At 38.1% G+C, this 18,744-nt stretch overlaps 1 protein-coding gene across 14 annotated transcripts in view; it reads left to right on the top strand.

The window, feature by feature from the left end:
- Positions 1–18,744, top strand: part of MYBPC1 (myosin binding protein C1) — a 124,948-nt gene that overhangs the window by 76,911 nt on the left and 29,293 nt on the right. For 12 of the 14 annotated variants that reach the window (XM_063447178.1, XM_063447184.1, XM_063447181.1 and 9 more), the window contains 7 exons: positions 248–407; positions 3,269–3,373; positions 4,685–4,873; positions 7,279–7,413; positions 9,035–9,442; positions 10,484–10,846; positions 18,292–18,459. In XM_063447178.1, the coding sequence (XP_063303248.1) occupies positions 248–407; positions 3,269–3,373; positions 4,685–4,873; positions 7,279–7,413; positions 9,035–9,442; positions 10,484–10,846; positions 18,292–18,459 (1,528 nt within the window). The remainder of the gene's footprint in view (positions 1–247; positions 408–3,268; positions 3,374–4,684; positions 4,874–7,278; positions 7,414–9,034; positions 9,443–10,483; positions 10,847–18,291; positions 18,460–18,744) is intronic. The other 2 variants (XM_063447190.1, XM_063447192.1) reach the window with 2 other exon arrangements.

Here is an 18,744-nt window from a genome sequence, read left to right on the forward strand (position 1 = left end):
AACTATGTTTGTTTAATTTTTGTTAGAATTTGTACTTCTCTCACCTTATATCGTTGGCATAACATTTGTCCTGCACAACAAATACCTTGTGGAACTGCCAACCTGATCTCTGTTCATTATAATTGTCAACATGTTACTTTTCTTACTTTCCTGACTATATTGTCAATTATTACTATAAAAATCAATAAATAAAGAATATATTTTTTAGAAAATCTATAAATTAAATGATATTTCCTTATATCCATAGTGGATCACAGATTTGAGTGGTCGCGTACGGGCAGAGTCTTACCCCGATCATGGCCTTTTGGTCATTGACTCAGCAGAGAAGGAAGACACTGGCACATACAGGATTATGGTAAAGAACGAAGCAGGTGAAGCTGTTGCTCATATCAAAATAAAGGTTGTAGGTGAGTTACAATGATAATTGGAAATATAAGCACTTTCTAACTTTTGTCCATATTATTTCCTATCTGTAATGCAGAATATGAACTTAAAATGGGAGAAGGAGCTAAACAACGAGTGGGAGCCCTTTCAATGGTATAGGGCTATGAGATCAACTAAGGCTGCCACACATAATATACAATACATAGAAGCAACATACAAAATGTGGCTACGGTGGTACATGACACCACAAAAATTGGCGCAAATATATCCAGAGAACGTGGGGACATGTTGGAGATGTGGGGAAATGGAAGGATCTATGACCCATATATTTTGGCAGTGTAAAAAGATTATTGATGGATGGAAACACATTTAACAATTCATTTTTAAAGTTACAAACACATCGATGCCCCTGCAACCAGAAATATTCCTACTACACATTATGCCAGAGAGAATATTGCTACAAGAAATAGTGCTAATTATACATATTTTGATGGCTACAAAAAATGCTATAGCCAATTTATGGAAAACAAAACAAGTGCCATCATTAAGTATAATAAGGGAAAAGATCTCTACTACCAAAATCTACGAGGAGATGGCATATGGGCTAAAAGGCAAACAAAATATTTTTGATAAAATTTGGGTGAGGTGGAAATGAAATGAGAGAAAATTAAGAGAAAATAAGGGGAAAGAAATAAGCAAAATAGCTTAATTAATACAGATGGCTAATACAATGTAGGTGGTACAAAACAAACGAAGGAAGAGGGAAGGGAAGGGAAGAGAGACGAGGGAAAGAGAACGAGAACAGAAAAAAAAAGTGTTTGAGATTCAAGCAGCAGGAACAGATTGATAAAGACGTTTGATATGAAATTTTATAAATTAAATAAAATTGGAAATGCAGATTCATAAAAGAAAGAATTACTATAATTAAATGTACATTTTTATTTTTATTTTAGCTTTTTTTTCTTCTTTATAGAGAAGGAGGGATAAAAACCTAATTTAATACAAGAATCAGGATATGTATAAATTATATCAGAAGGGATAAAAAAGAAATGCCTAATGTAAAAAAGAATTCAGTGATGTAAAGATATAAAAAAGTGTTACTGAAGCCGAAAATAAGTCAGAAGAGATTGTAAGATGTATAAAAGTAAAAGATGGTAATAGAATATCTTGCATTGTGAATGGTATTTTTCTCTTTCCGTATATTATTTATTTATTTTATTTATTTACTTTTTTTTTTGTCTGTTGTGTTTTTTCTGTAATTTGAAAAAGTGAAATAAAGATTTAAACATGAAAAAAAAAGAATATGAACTTAAAAGAATACTCTTTGCAACATAACAAATGCAGTGATGGATCAAGGATGCTTTATGTGCTGTCCCCATTTACTTTCAAGCCATTTTCAAGCCGTTTGACAAAGAACATGGGTCTTCCAGCACCCAAAGCGTCGCTTCTCTGTTGCCACTCAGATAAAGTGAAAGCATCACTAATATATTTTCTGTCCAAAGGCCAAACTTAGAAGGAATTAAAGACTGCTTGTATTAGGGATAGGTTTACCAGAGTGCTCGAAGCCTAAAACTGTTGTCCGGCCAGCTTTGGACATGAAACTTCCACTCTCTTAACAGGCTTTACTTTTTGATAAGTCAACACGGTTTGGCTGAACACAGGGTTCGGCACCCAAAAGTTCTTTCCACCATAACCACTACCATAAGATATAGTTGTTATGTTATATTATGCTCTCCTTTAAGGAAACTCATTTTTCTCTTCTGATAATTAGCGGATAGACCTGTATATCTCGATCAAAGTAGGCCATCTTTTGCAATCTGTCCCAGTGCAACATGCGGGGGAACAGATTACAAAGGATGCTGGACAAGGTACAAATAAAGCTGTCATGTAGCTACTGTAGATTTTAAACTCCATTTGCCCTGACCCTGATTTGGAGCAGAGAATAAAATTGTAATTACACATTTGGCCTGCCTCCTGTCTGCAACACTATCCTCCATTGGATCGGTTAATTTTATGTTCATTTTATGCATTTTTTTTGTTCACAGTGTTTGTATGAAGTTAGATCAGATGTGTTGCAGTTCTGATAAAACAAACAAAACGCACCTATCATTAATTACCTATTATTTCCATAAGAAGCTAAACAAGAGGAGAAGGCAAGGGTTAGGGAGAAAGTCCTCTGGTAAACTTCCTAAATCTCAACCTTCTCCTTTCACAAGTAAAGATTGACTTGAAAAGCTGTTAGTTTCATTGTGGGGGTTAGAGGATAGGTGGTAGAAGGAAAGTGACTTGGTTAAGGGCAAACAAGATGGTGGACAGCAGGAATAAAGAAGGAAAGTTGACTGAAAGTAGGAAATGCAAGTGACAAGATGCAATGGCAAGTGACAATGCCAAGAGGACATGTGGTAGTGGAGATAGGGCAAGTGGCATGTACAGTATAAGGCTCAATGAGCTAAAATCCAATGCAAGACTGTAAGTGACATTGGAAACAGAGAGAACATGTGACATGTTAAGTGAAATTCGGCAAATAACAGGGAAAGAGGGCAAATGGCATGAAATAATGAAAGCACATGTGACTTAAAAAAGGAGAAGCTCACAACTTAGGGAGTTGGCTGAGTAGACTGATCAGGCAGTTTAAGTTGTTGTAGAATGGAAAAGATTGGTGCTATATATTCTATCATGATATAAAGCTTAAAATTATTATTATTGCCATTTATATAGCGCCAACAGATTCCGCAGCACTTTACAATATTATGAGAGGGGGGATTTAACTATAAATAGGACAATTACAAGAAAACTTACAGGAACGATAGGTTGAATAGGACCCTGCTCAAACGACATTTAAGTTGTAATTATGTGTCTATATATATGAAAATGTGTTTTCCAGATATCCCTGATGCTCCTCAGGCTCCTGAAGTAACAGAGGTAGGAGAAGACTGGTGTAGTATGAAATGGGATCCCCCATTATATGACGGAGGATTACCTATACTTGGTAGGTTTAAATGTCTAAATGTTCTCAATAGGTTGGCAGTTGCGCTTAAGATGGGTAGATATGTGAAACAAAATAACAGAGATCCAATGGTGGAGCATATCTCTATATCTAGACAAGGATATGTGTAGAGATCCACTTACATTGGGTCGAAGTTTGTTCCAGCTCTAGGATATTGAGCCTTGGTAGAACAATCCCTGCCTCAGGATATGTGGATGTCTTCTTACACTCAATATTGGTAACACATATATATAGCAATAGTATATAGTGTAGTATGTATTTCAGCTATGGATAATAATGTAAGTATATAGTTTATGCACTCTCATGATACGGAGCTTCGAATTGCTCCAACAGATCAGCGTATAGTCAGCGGTATCATATAAAATAAAATTCACATATAGTGCTCACTGTAGACAAAACCGTGCATTGAAGGAAAGAATATTACATTTGTGTACGGGATTATGGAAGGGGGCGCACATTAAAGTGTGTGTAGTTTTTATAAATAAGAGTCGGTTGAGGTGTGCCGAAACCGACGCGAGGTTAGGCCTGCAAAAGAGGGCCCACCCAGATATAATGATATATAAAGAGGGTGTGGTGGGAGGGAATTTCCGAAATCGTCGAAGACAGGTAAGTAAGGGGTTTGCTGGGTTTAAATAGGCTTAAAATCCCTCCCACAACTTCAGGCATACGCCTTCTATATATCTGAGCATTTTTAGGTATTGCTCAGTCCTTAATGTTTTAGTAGATAATATCCCCACTATGAATATGACTGAAGGAGTGTGGTCACAGATGAGAAGGAATCCAGGAGCAGGATATATTTTTTTTACTTTATTTATGACTAAAAAAAACAATAAAAGATAATTTTACATAAAAAAATAGCACATTTTACCTTATCAAAAAGGCTTTCAAAGTGTAAAAAAAGAAGCTCCTGAGTACTGCCTGCTTATATAGGTCTGTTACAAGTCAAATATGCCACCAAGATGGCATCATACAGCTTTAATTAGTGACCTATGAAATCATAGGTAAAGGATAAACAATTAAAATCGTGTGAAGTTAAAAATACTAAATCTAAGGTGGCATCCAGTAGCCTATGACCTTTTGGCCATTTTTGCTATAAAAAAAAAAGCAGAAAACAAATGTTTAGCTGCAGCACCAGGTGTTATTGACATGTAACTTTGCACACTGGGTGGCACCTAATCTAGCCAGAGACGTTTAGCTGCCTATGGCAGAAGCTGTTTGGGTATTTGGGTACAGTATGTACCCCACAGATATGTCACAGAGTATTTGACTTTCTGATTTGTGTACAATATTTAGGCTACTTCATTGAAAGGAAAAAGAAGCAGAGCTCCAGATGGATGAGGTTGAACTTTGACCTATGCAAAGAAACAAATTTTGAACCCAAAAAAATGATTGAAGGTGTGGCATATGAAGTGCGAGTATTTGCTGTTAATTCAATAGGAATTTCTAAACCCAGCGAGCCATCGAAGCCTTTCGTCCCATTAGGTGAGCAAATAGTTGACTGTTATGCACAGAACTGTGTACATATATAAACAATGATATAAATGTATTAAGTGTATGGTAAATGTATAAAGAGCAATATAAATATATAAATTTAGTGTTCAAACGGCTTTTATTTGTGCCATCGAAAATGTACAACAGTGCGATGGGATAGCAAAATAGGAGACACGCAGGTCTCGCAAAATCGGGAACAGCAATATGATTATAAATAAATGTAAACCTAAACTATATTAACAGTTAGAAGGTGGTACAGTATCAGTATCGGTAAATTTGTTATGTTACATGCATTCAATATGCAGACGTCTGCATCCTATGGTCATACAATAAGGGGTGAGTGTGTCACCTCTGGGTGAGCCAGGTAGCAATTGTGTAGTACGTGGTCAAGATTCGCCTGACATCATAATGATTGCATATAGCCTAGGAGTATCTTCTAGGCGGGTAGGGGCCATTATAGCGTCTGTGGTATAGCTAACCTGAAGGTTTAATTCGTAGAGGGGACTTGTCATCCCATACAATATTGATAAATAGTGGGTTTCCATTGGGTCTTATTGCCTTTGGCCATGCACACCTCGCGCAGGTCCTGTTTTGTCGTACGGGCGGTATAATCTGTTGGTTCAGTCTATAATAGTGGGCAGTAGCGAGTTACGGAGCATCCGTATAACACCTGAGGCCCAAGCCTGCCATACCCTCCCGTTTGACTAGCAACGGGGCAATTGTCCCCCCCCCCCAGATTCTCCCCTGCCGGTTAATGCAGGGCTGGCATTGTCCAAGTGCCAGCCCTGCAATGTGCCTGCGGACCGGGGAGGGAGATCAGAGATCCCTCCCCGGTCCGCAGGCACATTGCTGACAGCCGGCAGGGGAGGGAGTGAGAGAGGACCCGGGAGCTCAGCCTGCAGCTCCTCCAGGTCCTACTCTCGCGAGCACGGAGCATTGCCGCGGTTACCACAGCAAGCTCCAAATCTCGCAAGAGTATACTCTAGCCCTTTAGCTCGGGCTAGAGTTCACTCCTACCACTGGAACCACCCAGGGATTCCCCACGGACCACCAGGAATCCAGAAATGTCACCCCTCCTCCCTCAGTAAAGGTAAGAAGGGAGGGGGGACATAAATATATTAATTTTATTAAATTAAGAAAAATTAAAAAGCCTCCCTACCCTCCTCCCCCCCATACACACACTACACACACTGCCCCACAAACACTGCCCCCATACACACATTGCACACACTGCCCCACAAACACTGCCCCATACACACACTGCCCCACAAACACTGCCCCCCATACACACATTGCACACCCATACACTCACTGCCCCACACATACACACACTGCCCCCTAACACACACACTGCAACCCTGACATACACTGCCGCCCTCAAGCACACACACTTCACCGCTCTCACACACACACACACTGCTCCTTTCACACACACTTTACCCCTAACACATACCACTGCTCCTATGCCCTATATCCCAGCAGACCCCAGGTAAGTTGTCAAACTGTTCTTAAATGGTTTGACTACTTACTCTGGGATGGGATCCTGGCACTACTGGCACCATAACTACTACACTGAGCTGTTTATTGTGCCTGGATTATTTCTTTAAATAATCTACAAATGCCCCTCCCGAGATCAGGCTCTGGATCTGCCAGGGAGTGGGGGGATCTTACCCCTGGTGTCTAGGTGGGACGGGCCAGACATGAGCTGAAGGCAGGAGATCCACTGAAGACCGCTTTGGAGTCTGGGAGCAGTGGAGGTCACGCCCCCTCCTCTGGCATCATCAGAGGAGGCCGGCTGACTTCACTGCCCAGCTCCTGCTCAGTGCTGGCTGCAGGGAGAGAGAGGTAAGTTAAAAAATCAGAGTCCCCAGCCCGAGGCAGGGAATTCAGATTTTTGCGCCCCCCTGCTCTTGCGCCTAAGGCTATGTATGAGGACCTCCAGCATCGCCAGAATCCCCATAGGAAATCACTGAATAATGCTTTCCTACGGGGAGGTCTAATGCGCGTGCGGCCATTGCCGCGCATTCGCATTAGGTCTCCCCTGCCGGCTGACGTAGGCGGGGGAAGAGCGTGGGCAGAGCCTCACCCTGCGCCGAGGCGCTGGATTCAGCAACATGGGATGGGGGGTGGGAGGGAGAGGGGCACTGCAGGATTCTGCAGTGCCAGGAAAACAGGTTTGTTCTCCTGGCACTATAGAGTCCCTTTAAGTCTCATTTGTTCCCTCCCTCCCACATGTGAAGTCCCCACACATGCTGCAACTTGGCTTTTCAATTCACAACAATTCCTTGTTCAGTAAATAAACCAATACATAATATACATTTATTAGGAATAGAATTATATTATTACATTTGTTCAACATATAACAAAATTGTGTTTCATTGTCTTCTTTTTGACAGCTGTAACAAGTGCGCCTACAATGCTATCTGTAGATGGGGTCACTGATACCAGTGTCACGTTGAAGTGGAGGCCTCCGGATCACATTGGGGCAGCTGGCTTAGATGGATATGTCATTGAATATTGTTTTGAAGGAGGTAAGTACGCACACTTTTTATTTTCCATTCGTTTAATAATCAATTATACACCTTTCATCTTTAATTCCGTATAATCTATAAAAAAAAATGCATATCTTATGTACTACTCAACATTAAAAGAAAGTCATGCATCAACTAAAAGAAACTTACTTTGATACTTTGTGTGTTGGCTTCTTGTGGAAGTAAGCATGTTCTAACACACATGATTATTTATGCCAATGATGTATGTTTCTGTGAAAAGATTATAAAGTGAACTTTGCTTGTCCTGAAACATGCTCACTGCAGGGCACAGCCCCATGGACTGTAATAAAGCAAGGCAAGCAGAAAGGGGGTGTAGGAACACAAAATACTTTATTCACTAAACAGAGTGAATTTTGAACCAAATTTCAAAATGTTAGCTTTAACAGCCAGATTGTGACTATATATTGTTGAAGATCTTTTTTCTAAAGCAGTGCCTACATTTTTCAGTTTACTAGAACTAAGTGTTTAGTATATAAATCATAAAATATATGATCAGTTAAAACAGCAAACTATAATTTATAGCAAACATACAAAATGAAGACATGCACTCAAACTCCCACTACTCCTAAGTGATAGCAATGACTATAGTACACGCCGGCACCAAAACATAGAACAAAAAAATAAAAAAGTTAAAAGAAATATAACAAAGCTTAAAAGTTACCTGCGGACTATCACAAATCCCTATGCACTTTTAAAAAGCATGAGGGTTTTTCTACTACTCCAATTGCCACTAGGCTCATGTAGGCTCATGTAGGCTCATCTGCTGGCTGAAGGCAAGACGTCAATGATGGAAAAAAATCCAAGGTATTCCTCTTACTCCGTAATTGACATATAGATGTCATGAAGCCTTGCTAGAGAGAGAGAGCTGCATACCTTTATCCTAATAAAAATATTAGTTTTAAATAATTGTCAGATGTAAATCCTATTTTAATTAAAAACCTATCTTTATGAGATTACAAAATCAGTAAAAGCCATGATAATGTGACTTGCATGAGAAGTATCATATAATTCAGGGGTCCTCAAGTACCCCCTACCAGTCCCGGATTTAAGGATTACCCTGTTGTGTCTAAAGTGTTTTTTTGATTTTTCCCCCAAAACACCTTAGACACAATTTAGTAATCATTAAATCCTGGATTGCTAGGGAGTACTTGAGGACTGGGTTGGGAACCACTGATCTAATTCATTCCATGGCTTCCAGTGTTATAAAAAAAAAAAATTGAAAACATTTTTTGGGCGAAACACCTGAGGATGGAAATCAGGGCTCTGCCTATGCCTAAAATGGTCAGAGAGATTGTGTGTGTTGGAAGTGGGAGGATAAACACTAACATTTCAACATAATCATCACATAATCTTATATTCTAGGAGAGTTTTTTTTTACTTACAACAACAACAACAAAAAACTAAAAGAGGGGCATTGACTTACTTTATTAAAGGCACGCGTACTTTAGCACCGGTGTGTCTGCCTGAGAACTAGCGGTTTAACTCTTGTTTTACGCATGTGGATTCTTAATTGTTGTGCATACCAGACTAATGACCAATTAAGAACGCCCAGCCCTGACTTATGCAAACAGTATTTCTGAGGTTGGTGCATCTTTACCAGGAGGAGATGAGAAGCACGAGAAGCCTGATTTTACTGTGCAGGAATTGGAGATGTTAGTAGAAGGTGTCTCCAAACATGGGCCACAACTTTGCGGTGGTTTATCTTCCAAAACCACCAAGGCAGAGAAAAGTAAGATATGGGCAGACATCCAAGCAAAACTCAATGCCGTAGGGGGGCATAACAGATCTGTTGCAGACATAAAAAAGCGATGGAATAATCTCAAAAAAGATACCAAAGATAAGTTGGTGCAAATTAAAGAGGATGTCCCAGCTGAAAAAGAGGGAGAACCGACAACTCCTGCTAAAGACCTGTCTCCCTTGGAGAAAAGAGTGGAGGCCTTGTTACAACTTGAGGATTTGGAGGGAACTCCTATTATTGATGATGATCTTGACGATGATGTAACTGGAGGTAAACATGAAACCAAAATGATATTCTAGCATCTTTATTATGGGCTTTATTAATTAAACATCATATTGCAGTGATTTAAAACCAATTTGCAATATTTAGGCTAAACAGGCAAAAGAGTTGAATTGGAGACAACTCTCAGTTGGAATTTGTCCCAGCCTGGTCGAAAATTGTTACATTATAGGGCAGCAGTTGCTGTTAATTTAGCCCTCTCATGAAAATGATATGGTGGTAGAGGAGCTGGGTAGACAGAACAGGTGGTTCTGTCTCTTCAGATACTCTGCCAGCATATAGTTATTCAAGAGAAAGACGGAATTCATGGGAGAAACTGCAAATGAAACATGTTCAAACTGCAGCAGCGGAAGCCGAAGAGTGTAGTTTCCATCCAGTCTTAGCCAGACTATGACTTCTATGTAGGAAACTTACAATTATTACGTTATTTTAGTTGTAACACGTTATGTAAATGATTTAACTTGTGAATATCAGATAACCCTGAAAATAGCAGCCAATAACAAGTTGATACCAAACATGTTCAATCTCATAGCAAAACAGGAAATATTGAGAGAGGCACCTGGTTCTGCCACAGTACCTCAATGGGCACCAAAAGCTTATTTTTAAATAACAAAAAATAAACTACACTGTATCTTTAAGCAGTTTATTTTGTCATACTACCCCTGTGTCCATATGATTCACTATCTTTGAGCGTAAATTAGATCACTCCTTTTTAAGTGGTGTATTAGCAAACATACAAGACTATAGCAGGAACATTTCAGTTTTACCTTAACAATGTAAATAGTAATTTTTTTGTAATTTATTTTTGAAGAATTTCATTCATTTTACTGTCACCCCACTAGTTAAGTAAAACCATCATGTTATTTGAACACCGGCTTGTAGTTATTTTTGTTCAGCTACGTACTGATTTATATATATATTTTTTTAAATTATTTTATTACAAAAATGTTATTTCATGGTTAAACAGTCTTTTCTGAGGCCCCAAGAGTATGTTTAAAAATCAATATGTCTGAGGTTGGTCGTCTTCGGCAGGAGGACAACAGAAGCCAAACTTTGCTGATGAAGAGTTGAATGCTTTAGTGGATAATATTGGCAAGCTCGGGCCCCAGCTTTTTGGCACTCAAACCAGTGCAGCAGATAAGGATAAGATATGGGCAGACATCCAAAAACAAATAAATGCTGTGGGGGGCAATAACAGGTCTATAGCGGAGATTAAGAAAGAGTGGAATAAGCTGAAAAAACAGACAAAGAAAAAGATGGACCATAACAAAACGCAAATATTACTGCAAAATGAAGGAGATCTCGTTGATTTAACGCCCATAGAGAAGCGTGTGGAGGTTATATTGCAAAACAAAGACATTGACTCAGAGGACTTCCAGGAGGAACCTGAAGAAGGTAACAAATTCTATTTCTTGAAATTGTTCTGCAGTACGTTTCTATAGAACAATATTCCAATAATTTACAATTACTATTGAAAAAAAAAATGATGAAAAAGGCTTTGCTCCTAAATAGAGCTTGTGCAAATATAAACAATATCAGAGCGCCATATAGGAAAGCATGTGAAAAGATTATTAGCTATTCAAATTAATAATACGCTGATACCATAATTCTCTATCATCGTTGCAAAATGGAGAGGAACATGGAGGCCGAATGTGAGGGGCTGCATGGAACAAATAGGATCAGATGACAAAAGAAAGATTTGTGATGTGACATTAAAGTAACACTCAAAATCCCTAAAACACATTATAGTTAGCTTAGGGTTCTTGGTTGTATCCACCTGGCAGTCAGGCAGACAGTCTTCTTGACTGTGTCGTACCCCAGCACAAAGTTAATATGAGGTTTCTCGTTGGATTGACCAGGAGATCATAATTAGTTTTGATCTCCTGGGGGCAATGGAGACAATCTTGACAACTGATTAAAGTTAAGTACAGAGGGGAGTGAGGGAGGAGGGTTGGGCAGTACATTTCACATCACCCCAGCATTATAAATAAGTGATGGTTAAAGCATACCTCCCAACTTTAAATAAGGACACTGGTGGGATGGAGAAGATGATAGTGGGGCGGGTCAGGGACATGATTGTTTCACTGGCGTCACCAAAAAGAAGCTGGTGGGTCTGCTGAATGATTGTCAGGTCAGCCAGGCGTGAATGCATGACAGGCTCCCTGGCCAGCCCACTGAGAGCAGACCCTGCAGGGAGCACTCTTTCAGTGTTCTCTGCAGGGTCCTAATGCCGTGAGCATAGCACAAGTTGGGGACAGCTCACTGGTGTCCCTAAAAGTGGGACACCAGGGAACTAAGTCGGGACAGTTGGGAGACTTCTTAAGGTGGATGCCAGAGGAGAAACTTGTGTAATTTCATGAACAATTCTCAGAATACGTATTTTTTTTCAGAGAACCTGTAAAACTAAGAAATATTATTGAGAATGAGATTAAAACAATTTAAGAGGGAAAGTCCTGGAGTTGGGACACAGAGGATCTGATGTGAGAATGTGTAAGCCCTTATTAGATTATATATCTATGTATCAGACTTGTGATCAGTATTTGGTAATGGAATACTTGTCTGTATTTTTGGCATAGTATCAAGCAACACATTCCTGCAGTTGTCAAGTTATCTGGACTATATGCGCTCTATTATTGTAATTTTGCAAGATTCAATAGTCATTTCATTTGTATGTGCTTCCATGTCAGCAAAAATGTATGAAATGCAGTTATGCTTTCTAATAATTATCCATTAGATTTATTCATTGTGCTCCTGCATTCCGTATACATCTCATCTTTCTCTGTATCACCATTCTGTGTCTTATTTTACACCTGGCAATTCTTCTGTTATATGTTTTTATTTTCATTTAAAATAATGTATAATGCTAAAAAATGCTTCATTTACAAATGCAGTAACATCACATATATTCTTCTTAATAATTTTTCATTAGACTGAATTTTCATCACTGATGTTCTTCTCTCACAGCTTTAGCTAGTACAGGACTGGTGGGTTATGCCCTAAGACCCTTTCTGCACTTAGGTTAACCCTTAGCCAAATATTAGTTTATTATAGGAGACTGGGTGCACAGGGTTTTACAAAATCTTGTAATTATGTTTTGGCTTAAAATTGTTTTTTTAATATCAAAATTGACTTGCCCTATCTCCAATAACTATTTTTTTTTTTTTTAGAATAATTTAGCAAAAAAGGCCATCCAATGCCCCGAGGCAATCAAGACCCAATAGCAATTAATGTATGGAAATCATAGTAGTAATAGGAATATAGCATTTTCTCCATTCTTTCTTAATTAACATTAAAGGGATACTATAGGAACCAAATCAACTTTAGATTAATGAAGCCGTTTTGGTGTGTAGCTCATGCCCCTGCAGTCTCACTGCTCAGTTTTTTGTTATTTAGAAGTGAAAGGGACACTATAGTCACCAGAACAACTACAGCTTATTGAATTTGTTCTGGTGAGTAGAATCATTCCCTTCAGGCTTTTTGCTATAAACACTGTCTTTTCAGAGAAAATGCAGTGTTTACATTACCGCCTAGTGATAACTTCACTGGCCACTCCTCAGATAGCTGTTAGAGATCCTTCCTGGGTCATGGCTGCCTAAAATGCATCCAAGCATTTAGTATCTCCTCCCTCTACATGCAGACACTGAATTTTCCTCATAGAGAATTATTGATTCAATTCATCTCTATGAGGAAATGCTGATTGGCCAGGGCTGTGTTTAAATCATGCTGGCTCTGCCCCTGATCTGCCTCTTTGTCAGTCTCAGCCAATCCTATGGGGAGGCATTATTATTGGATCAGGCTACCACTTCTGCTGATGTCAGCAGGCAGTGGGCTGGTCTAAAGGAAACAGGGACAAAGCCAGCAGCGTCAGGCTTCAATACAAGTAATATTTTACTGTCTTTAGGGAGGCAAGAGGGGGCCAGGGTGGCTAGATGGTCGTTTTAACCCTATAGGGTCAGGAATACATGTTTGATCCTATGTGATCCTATAGTGAACCTACTTTGCTTATACAGCCTTAATCACACCTCCCTGCATGTGACTTGCACAGCCTTTGTAAACACTTCATGTGAAGAGAGATCTAATGTTTAAACTTCCTTTATTGCTAAATCTGTTTAATTTAGAATTCCTTATCTCCTGCTCTTTAAGTAGCCTTTTAGATCCCACAGGAATCTTCTGTGTGTGATTAAACATCAATTTACAGAGCAGAAAAAACTTACAATGCAAGTTTTTCTTTCATTTTCACAGCCAGGGAGGTGTGACTAGGGCTGCATAAAGAGAAACAAAAGTGATTTAACTCCTAAATGGCAGAAAATTGAGCATTGACACTGCAGGGGGATGATCTATATCCAAAACTACTTCATTAAGCTAAAGTTGTTTTGGTGCCTTTAATGGGGACCTATGTTGCAACAACATTTATGTCAGGATTGTTACAGCTATTCCCAACTATATAGTTATTGTCATTCCCAACTGTGCTTCCATAATTATGGGAGAACAAGTCCTTAGCCCAAAATGCATCTACAGCAGGCCTGTCCAACCCGCGGCCCCCCAGATGTTGCTGAACTACAACTCCCATGATTCTTTCAATTAAACAGATAGCCAGGAAATCATGGGAGTTGTAGTTCAGCAACATCTGGGGGGCCGCAGGTTGGACAGCCCTGATCTACAGGATAGATAGTTATGTGGTGAGCACTTAATAATGTGGATAATGTGGAAGAAAAATAAATATTTAAAAATAGGCCATCTAAATCCATATTCCAAAAAGAAAGAAAAAAAACTACCACAATACCCTATTTTAAAGATTGGAAAGAACAGATATTGTAAGAGTGTCCAGAAAGGAGATGCACGTTCTGCATGGAGACGCTGAATGCTCCCTATAGGGATGCATTGATTCAGTGCATCTCTACACATCACAGTGTTTTGTTGTGCATGCACAATAGCATCCCAATAATTTCCTATGGGAAAGCATTGGATTGGCTGAGAACATCAAGATTAATTAAGTCCTGCCATAGAGGCAGAGCCAGGTGGGTCAGCCATGGCGAGACTGGTGCTGCATGGAAAATAAATAAGTAAAATCCCCTTTGCACTGCTCTGACAGGGGGCTGGGGACCTAAATAGTTTGTATTCCTGATACTATTGTGTTAACCAGATTATAGAAGTTCAGGAGATAGAGAATCAGGGCTATATCTAGTGGGGGAAAATGAAAATGAAAAGGTAAAAAAAAATGTAACAGAAAATGTTAAATGTAAAAAAAAAAATATGTAAAAATGTAAATGTAATATATTGAGTTTAGAATACAACTGCAAACTATGCTTCAGTTCATATGCTAGCTTTTCCATTATTCCAAACTAATAGAAGACATCTCATTTGTGCCACTGCCTATGTTGTCATAGCTATTTGCTTTTGCTTAACGGCTTTTTATGTAAATATACAAACTGGGCTCAGCTACGAAAAGAAAACTAAATTCTGCAGGAAGTGTGCAAGACTCTGGAAGAAACCAAGAAAGAATGCAAAGGAATTAGAAAACAAATAAGTTTATGGAAAAACTGGTTTCTTAAAACTAAAAAGAAGCATTGGAACGGAGATTAAGCCTTTTCTTGAATTTCTCGTCCGATGTTTATTTCCAAAAATGAATTGGAAAAAAGCTGTACTGACAGAAGATATCAAGAGAAAAGTCAGCAGGATTATTTAAAAGCAGAGCGCATTGCAATTTCAACTTTCTTCCTTTTTTATTTTTATTCATACGATACTATAATTATTAATAGAATTTCCGAACTGCAGACGAAACGGTAAGATGTTACCATTGAGCTCATTACATATGGTGATTTTTGTGATGGGTTTAACACACCAAGAGAGTGGGATCACCATCCCCCAAAAAGTTGGACAGCAGTGATCAAATGTGTCAAATAAAAGTCATATTATTACATTTGACTGAATAAGGCATGACAAATAGGTAGAAAGCAAGGGAATATTCAGCGCTTTACAAATACTGATATAGTCCTATAGGCAGCTTAATTACCAGAACCGGGGTCTATTGTCCCGAAAAGAAGCAAATCCAAACACAAGGGGTGGTGCAGCTCCCCAGGATGTTCTTAGAGTATAGAATAAAAAAAAGGAAGCTTATAGTGAAGAATGTAACAGCTATAAACAGTAGAATAAAAATAGGAACACTCACACTTTTTCTGAGCTAAAATGTAGCTCCAACTTGAGCGCTTACAGATAAGGTGGTATATACGTTCTAGTGATGAATTCTTGCAGTGGCTCTTATAGATATGTAAAAACAAATAAAAAATATATGGTGCAGTATATAAAATCCAAATATAGAGAATAGGTATAATAGCGGGTGTGCACTCATGTGTTCCGGAGCTTAGGAAAGCGACTCTGCAGGTTCAGCTTGAAGTGGTATAATCCCCACTCATGAATATAAGTGGTAGTTGTCTCTCTCCGGTGATATAAATAAAATGAAAAGACAAGCCAAAATAGCGTACACCGTATGGAGTACAGGGTAAAATGAAGTGGATAAAAACTACTCACATTTAATAGGGCAGATAAGGATTTCTCTATTCAACAGGCGTAGGTGGTACCATCCCCACCAAGGATAAAAATGATAAAATATAAAATATAGAGTAAAATGACTGTATAACACAATAAAAAAAAACTATTAGAATACACTTAATGCGTTTCACCAATAAAATATCTTTATCCAAAGTGTTTGAATAAAGCAATTTTTATTGGTGAAACACATCAATCGCGTCAAGAACACACTTGACGCATTTCCCCAATAAAAATCACTTTATCCAAACTTTACATAAAGTCATTTGTATTGGTGAAATGCGTCAAGTGTATTCTAATATTATTTTTTACGCGTTTCACCAATAAAAATGGCACTATCCAAAGTGTTTGGATGAAGCCATTTTTATTGGTGAAATGCATCAAAAATACATTTGACGCATTTCACAAATATAAATGGCTTTATCCAAAGTGTTTGGATAAAGCTATTTTATCCAATGGATTGGATTTGATATACTGCACCATATATTTTTTATTTGTTTCTGTATATTCCCCTCTGATGAGCCACTTATATTTCTGGTGTCAGCGTTAACTACTGCAAATCTTATAATAGCTGACAATATGAGCAGCAGCATCCATGTTTCACATGGTTGCGCAGTCCTCTAGCTAATTTGTATCTTTTTGGTTTTAGCTTGTATCTTACATTACAGGGGCTGCAGCGGGTGGCTTTATAATAGAGTAGGTTTTTCTTAAGGGGTGCTCTCGAAGGCACATTAGACTCTGCAATAGGAAGTTTAGCTCTGTGGCATTATTCCCCTTTCCTCTATATACCTTAAAGCTGTTTATTTAATCACTAGGACAGCATTGTCATAATTATAAAGTGCTTATTTGGATCATTTTGGATCCTAGTGACACATTTCTGCCGCTATTCTAAGATTTGCCTCAGTTGAGAGGACTGCACTTCCTATTTTTGTTTTTATTCATCCTTTTTTACATTTTTTTCATTTTTTTATGATACTTAAGATATTTATTAAAAGTTAAGTTTTATTCCTAACTCTCAAATCAAGAGAACACTACTTTTGGTAGACTTTTTCTTTTGTTTTTCTTTTGTTTATCTCAACTTTGATGTTCACTGTTTAGGGGTTACCTCCCTTTTTTTCATACTATCAGAGTGTGTCCTCTTTATATATAAGAGGCTCGATTTTCTCTTTGTTTCATATCTGTAAGGGCCATCACCACTGCACGAATTCATCACAAGAATGTATATTCCACCATATCCGTAGGCGGGGATTGTTCCGCCCAGGCACTCACGTTGGAGCTACATTTTAACTTGGAAAGCGTGTGTGTGCTTATTTTAATTGTATTAACAGTTATAGGAACTGTTACATACTTCACTATTAGCTAAATTTTTTATTCTATACTCTAAAGACCACCCCCTGTGTTTGGATGACAAATATAACTGTCTAATGAATTAGTTAACCTTAGCTTGTTTTTTCTTGTTTTTTTTTATATTTTCATTCAAAACAAGGCGTTAAACCACAAAAAGCATAAAATATAATGCAAGTAAGCAATGCATGTGAGAATGTTCAGTCAGTACACATGCAGTAATCAACATTAGGTGTAACATACAGGATGTATACTGCCTGTAAAATAGAAAAATGTTCAGAAATCTTTATACAAAGGTTGAACAAAAGAACTACAAATGGCATGATCCTGTAGAGGGATGGCAGAGGATTATGGGAATTGTAGTTCTATAACAGCTGGTAATCTAACATTTGGGCACTCTTGCGTTATAATTTTTACATATCAATAGCTATTTACAAAATGAACTACTTTTAAAAAAATGTATACTTGTTTAGACATTAGTACAACATTTTACATATAAGAAAACATAGAGTTTATATGTAAAGAGCATGTATGAAACAAATGCTAAAAGGGGGACAATCGCCATGGAAACCAAAAGAATGTTCTTGCTTATTCCAGTTTTAGAACAAAAATATTCTTTATATATTACCCTCCCAATGGATATGATCATTCATTATCTAAGGGCATGTAGTGTAAGATATTGATTTATACAGGTATTGGACTTTAACCATTATACTGTAAAAAAAAAAGACAAACTCGGGATAATTAACAAGATCGCAAGAGTGCTTTTGTCTGTTAGTCATTAACGCAACACATAATTGATTGGGAGATCAAAAGACAGAACGATATATGTTAAATATAATTTCATAAAAAACATATCTATATATATAATAGCAGATAGCTTGACACATGGATGGACAAAGTGCAGATGGTTGCTAATTATACATAATTTCTCTTTTTTTCTCTACCAGCTGAGGAATGGATAGTAGCAAACCCAGATCTGACAGATAAAACCAGGTTCACAATTAATGGACTCCCTACTGGTTCCAAGATCTTTGTACGAATTAAAGCAGTCAATGCAGCTGGCTCTAGTGAACCTAGACTACACCCTCAGCCTATTTTAGTCAAAGAGGTTATAGGTAAGTACTGATATAGTCCATATAATTTATTTGTATTATAATACATTTTGGGTGGTATGTGTTGGGAAATTTACCTTGTTTATTGACTTCGTCTTTGAAAATGTCTAAACTTTATCTCTTAATGGGATGTAGGAGATGAAGTGACCCACCTTAAAATATACTAACTTTGAAGTCTTCTGCTAATATACTGCAAGCAGAAAGTAGGTAGACATCTTCCATACCAAGAAGACGATCCACCAATCAGGAGCCTCTCATTCTGATACATGTGATTTATTTATTTTTGCC

This window comes from Pelobates fuscus, chromosome 3 (genome assembly GCF_036172605.1).
Source record: "Pelobates fuscus isolate aPelFus1 chromosome 3, aPelFus1.pri, whole genome shotgun sequence".
Taxonomy (NCBI): domain Eukaryota; kingdom Metazoa; phylum Chordata; class Amphibia; order Anura; family Pelobatidae; genus Pelobates; species Pelobates fuscus.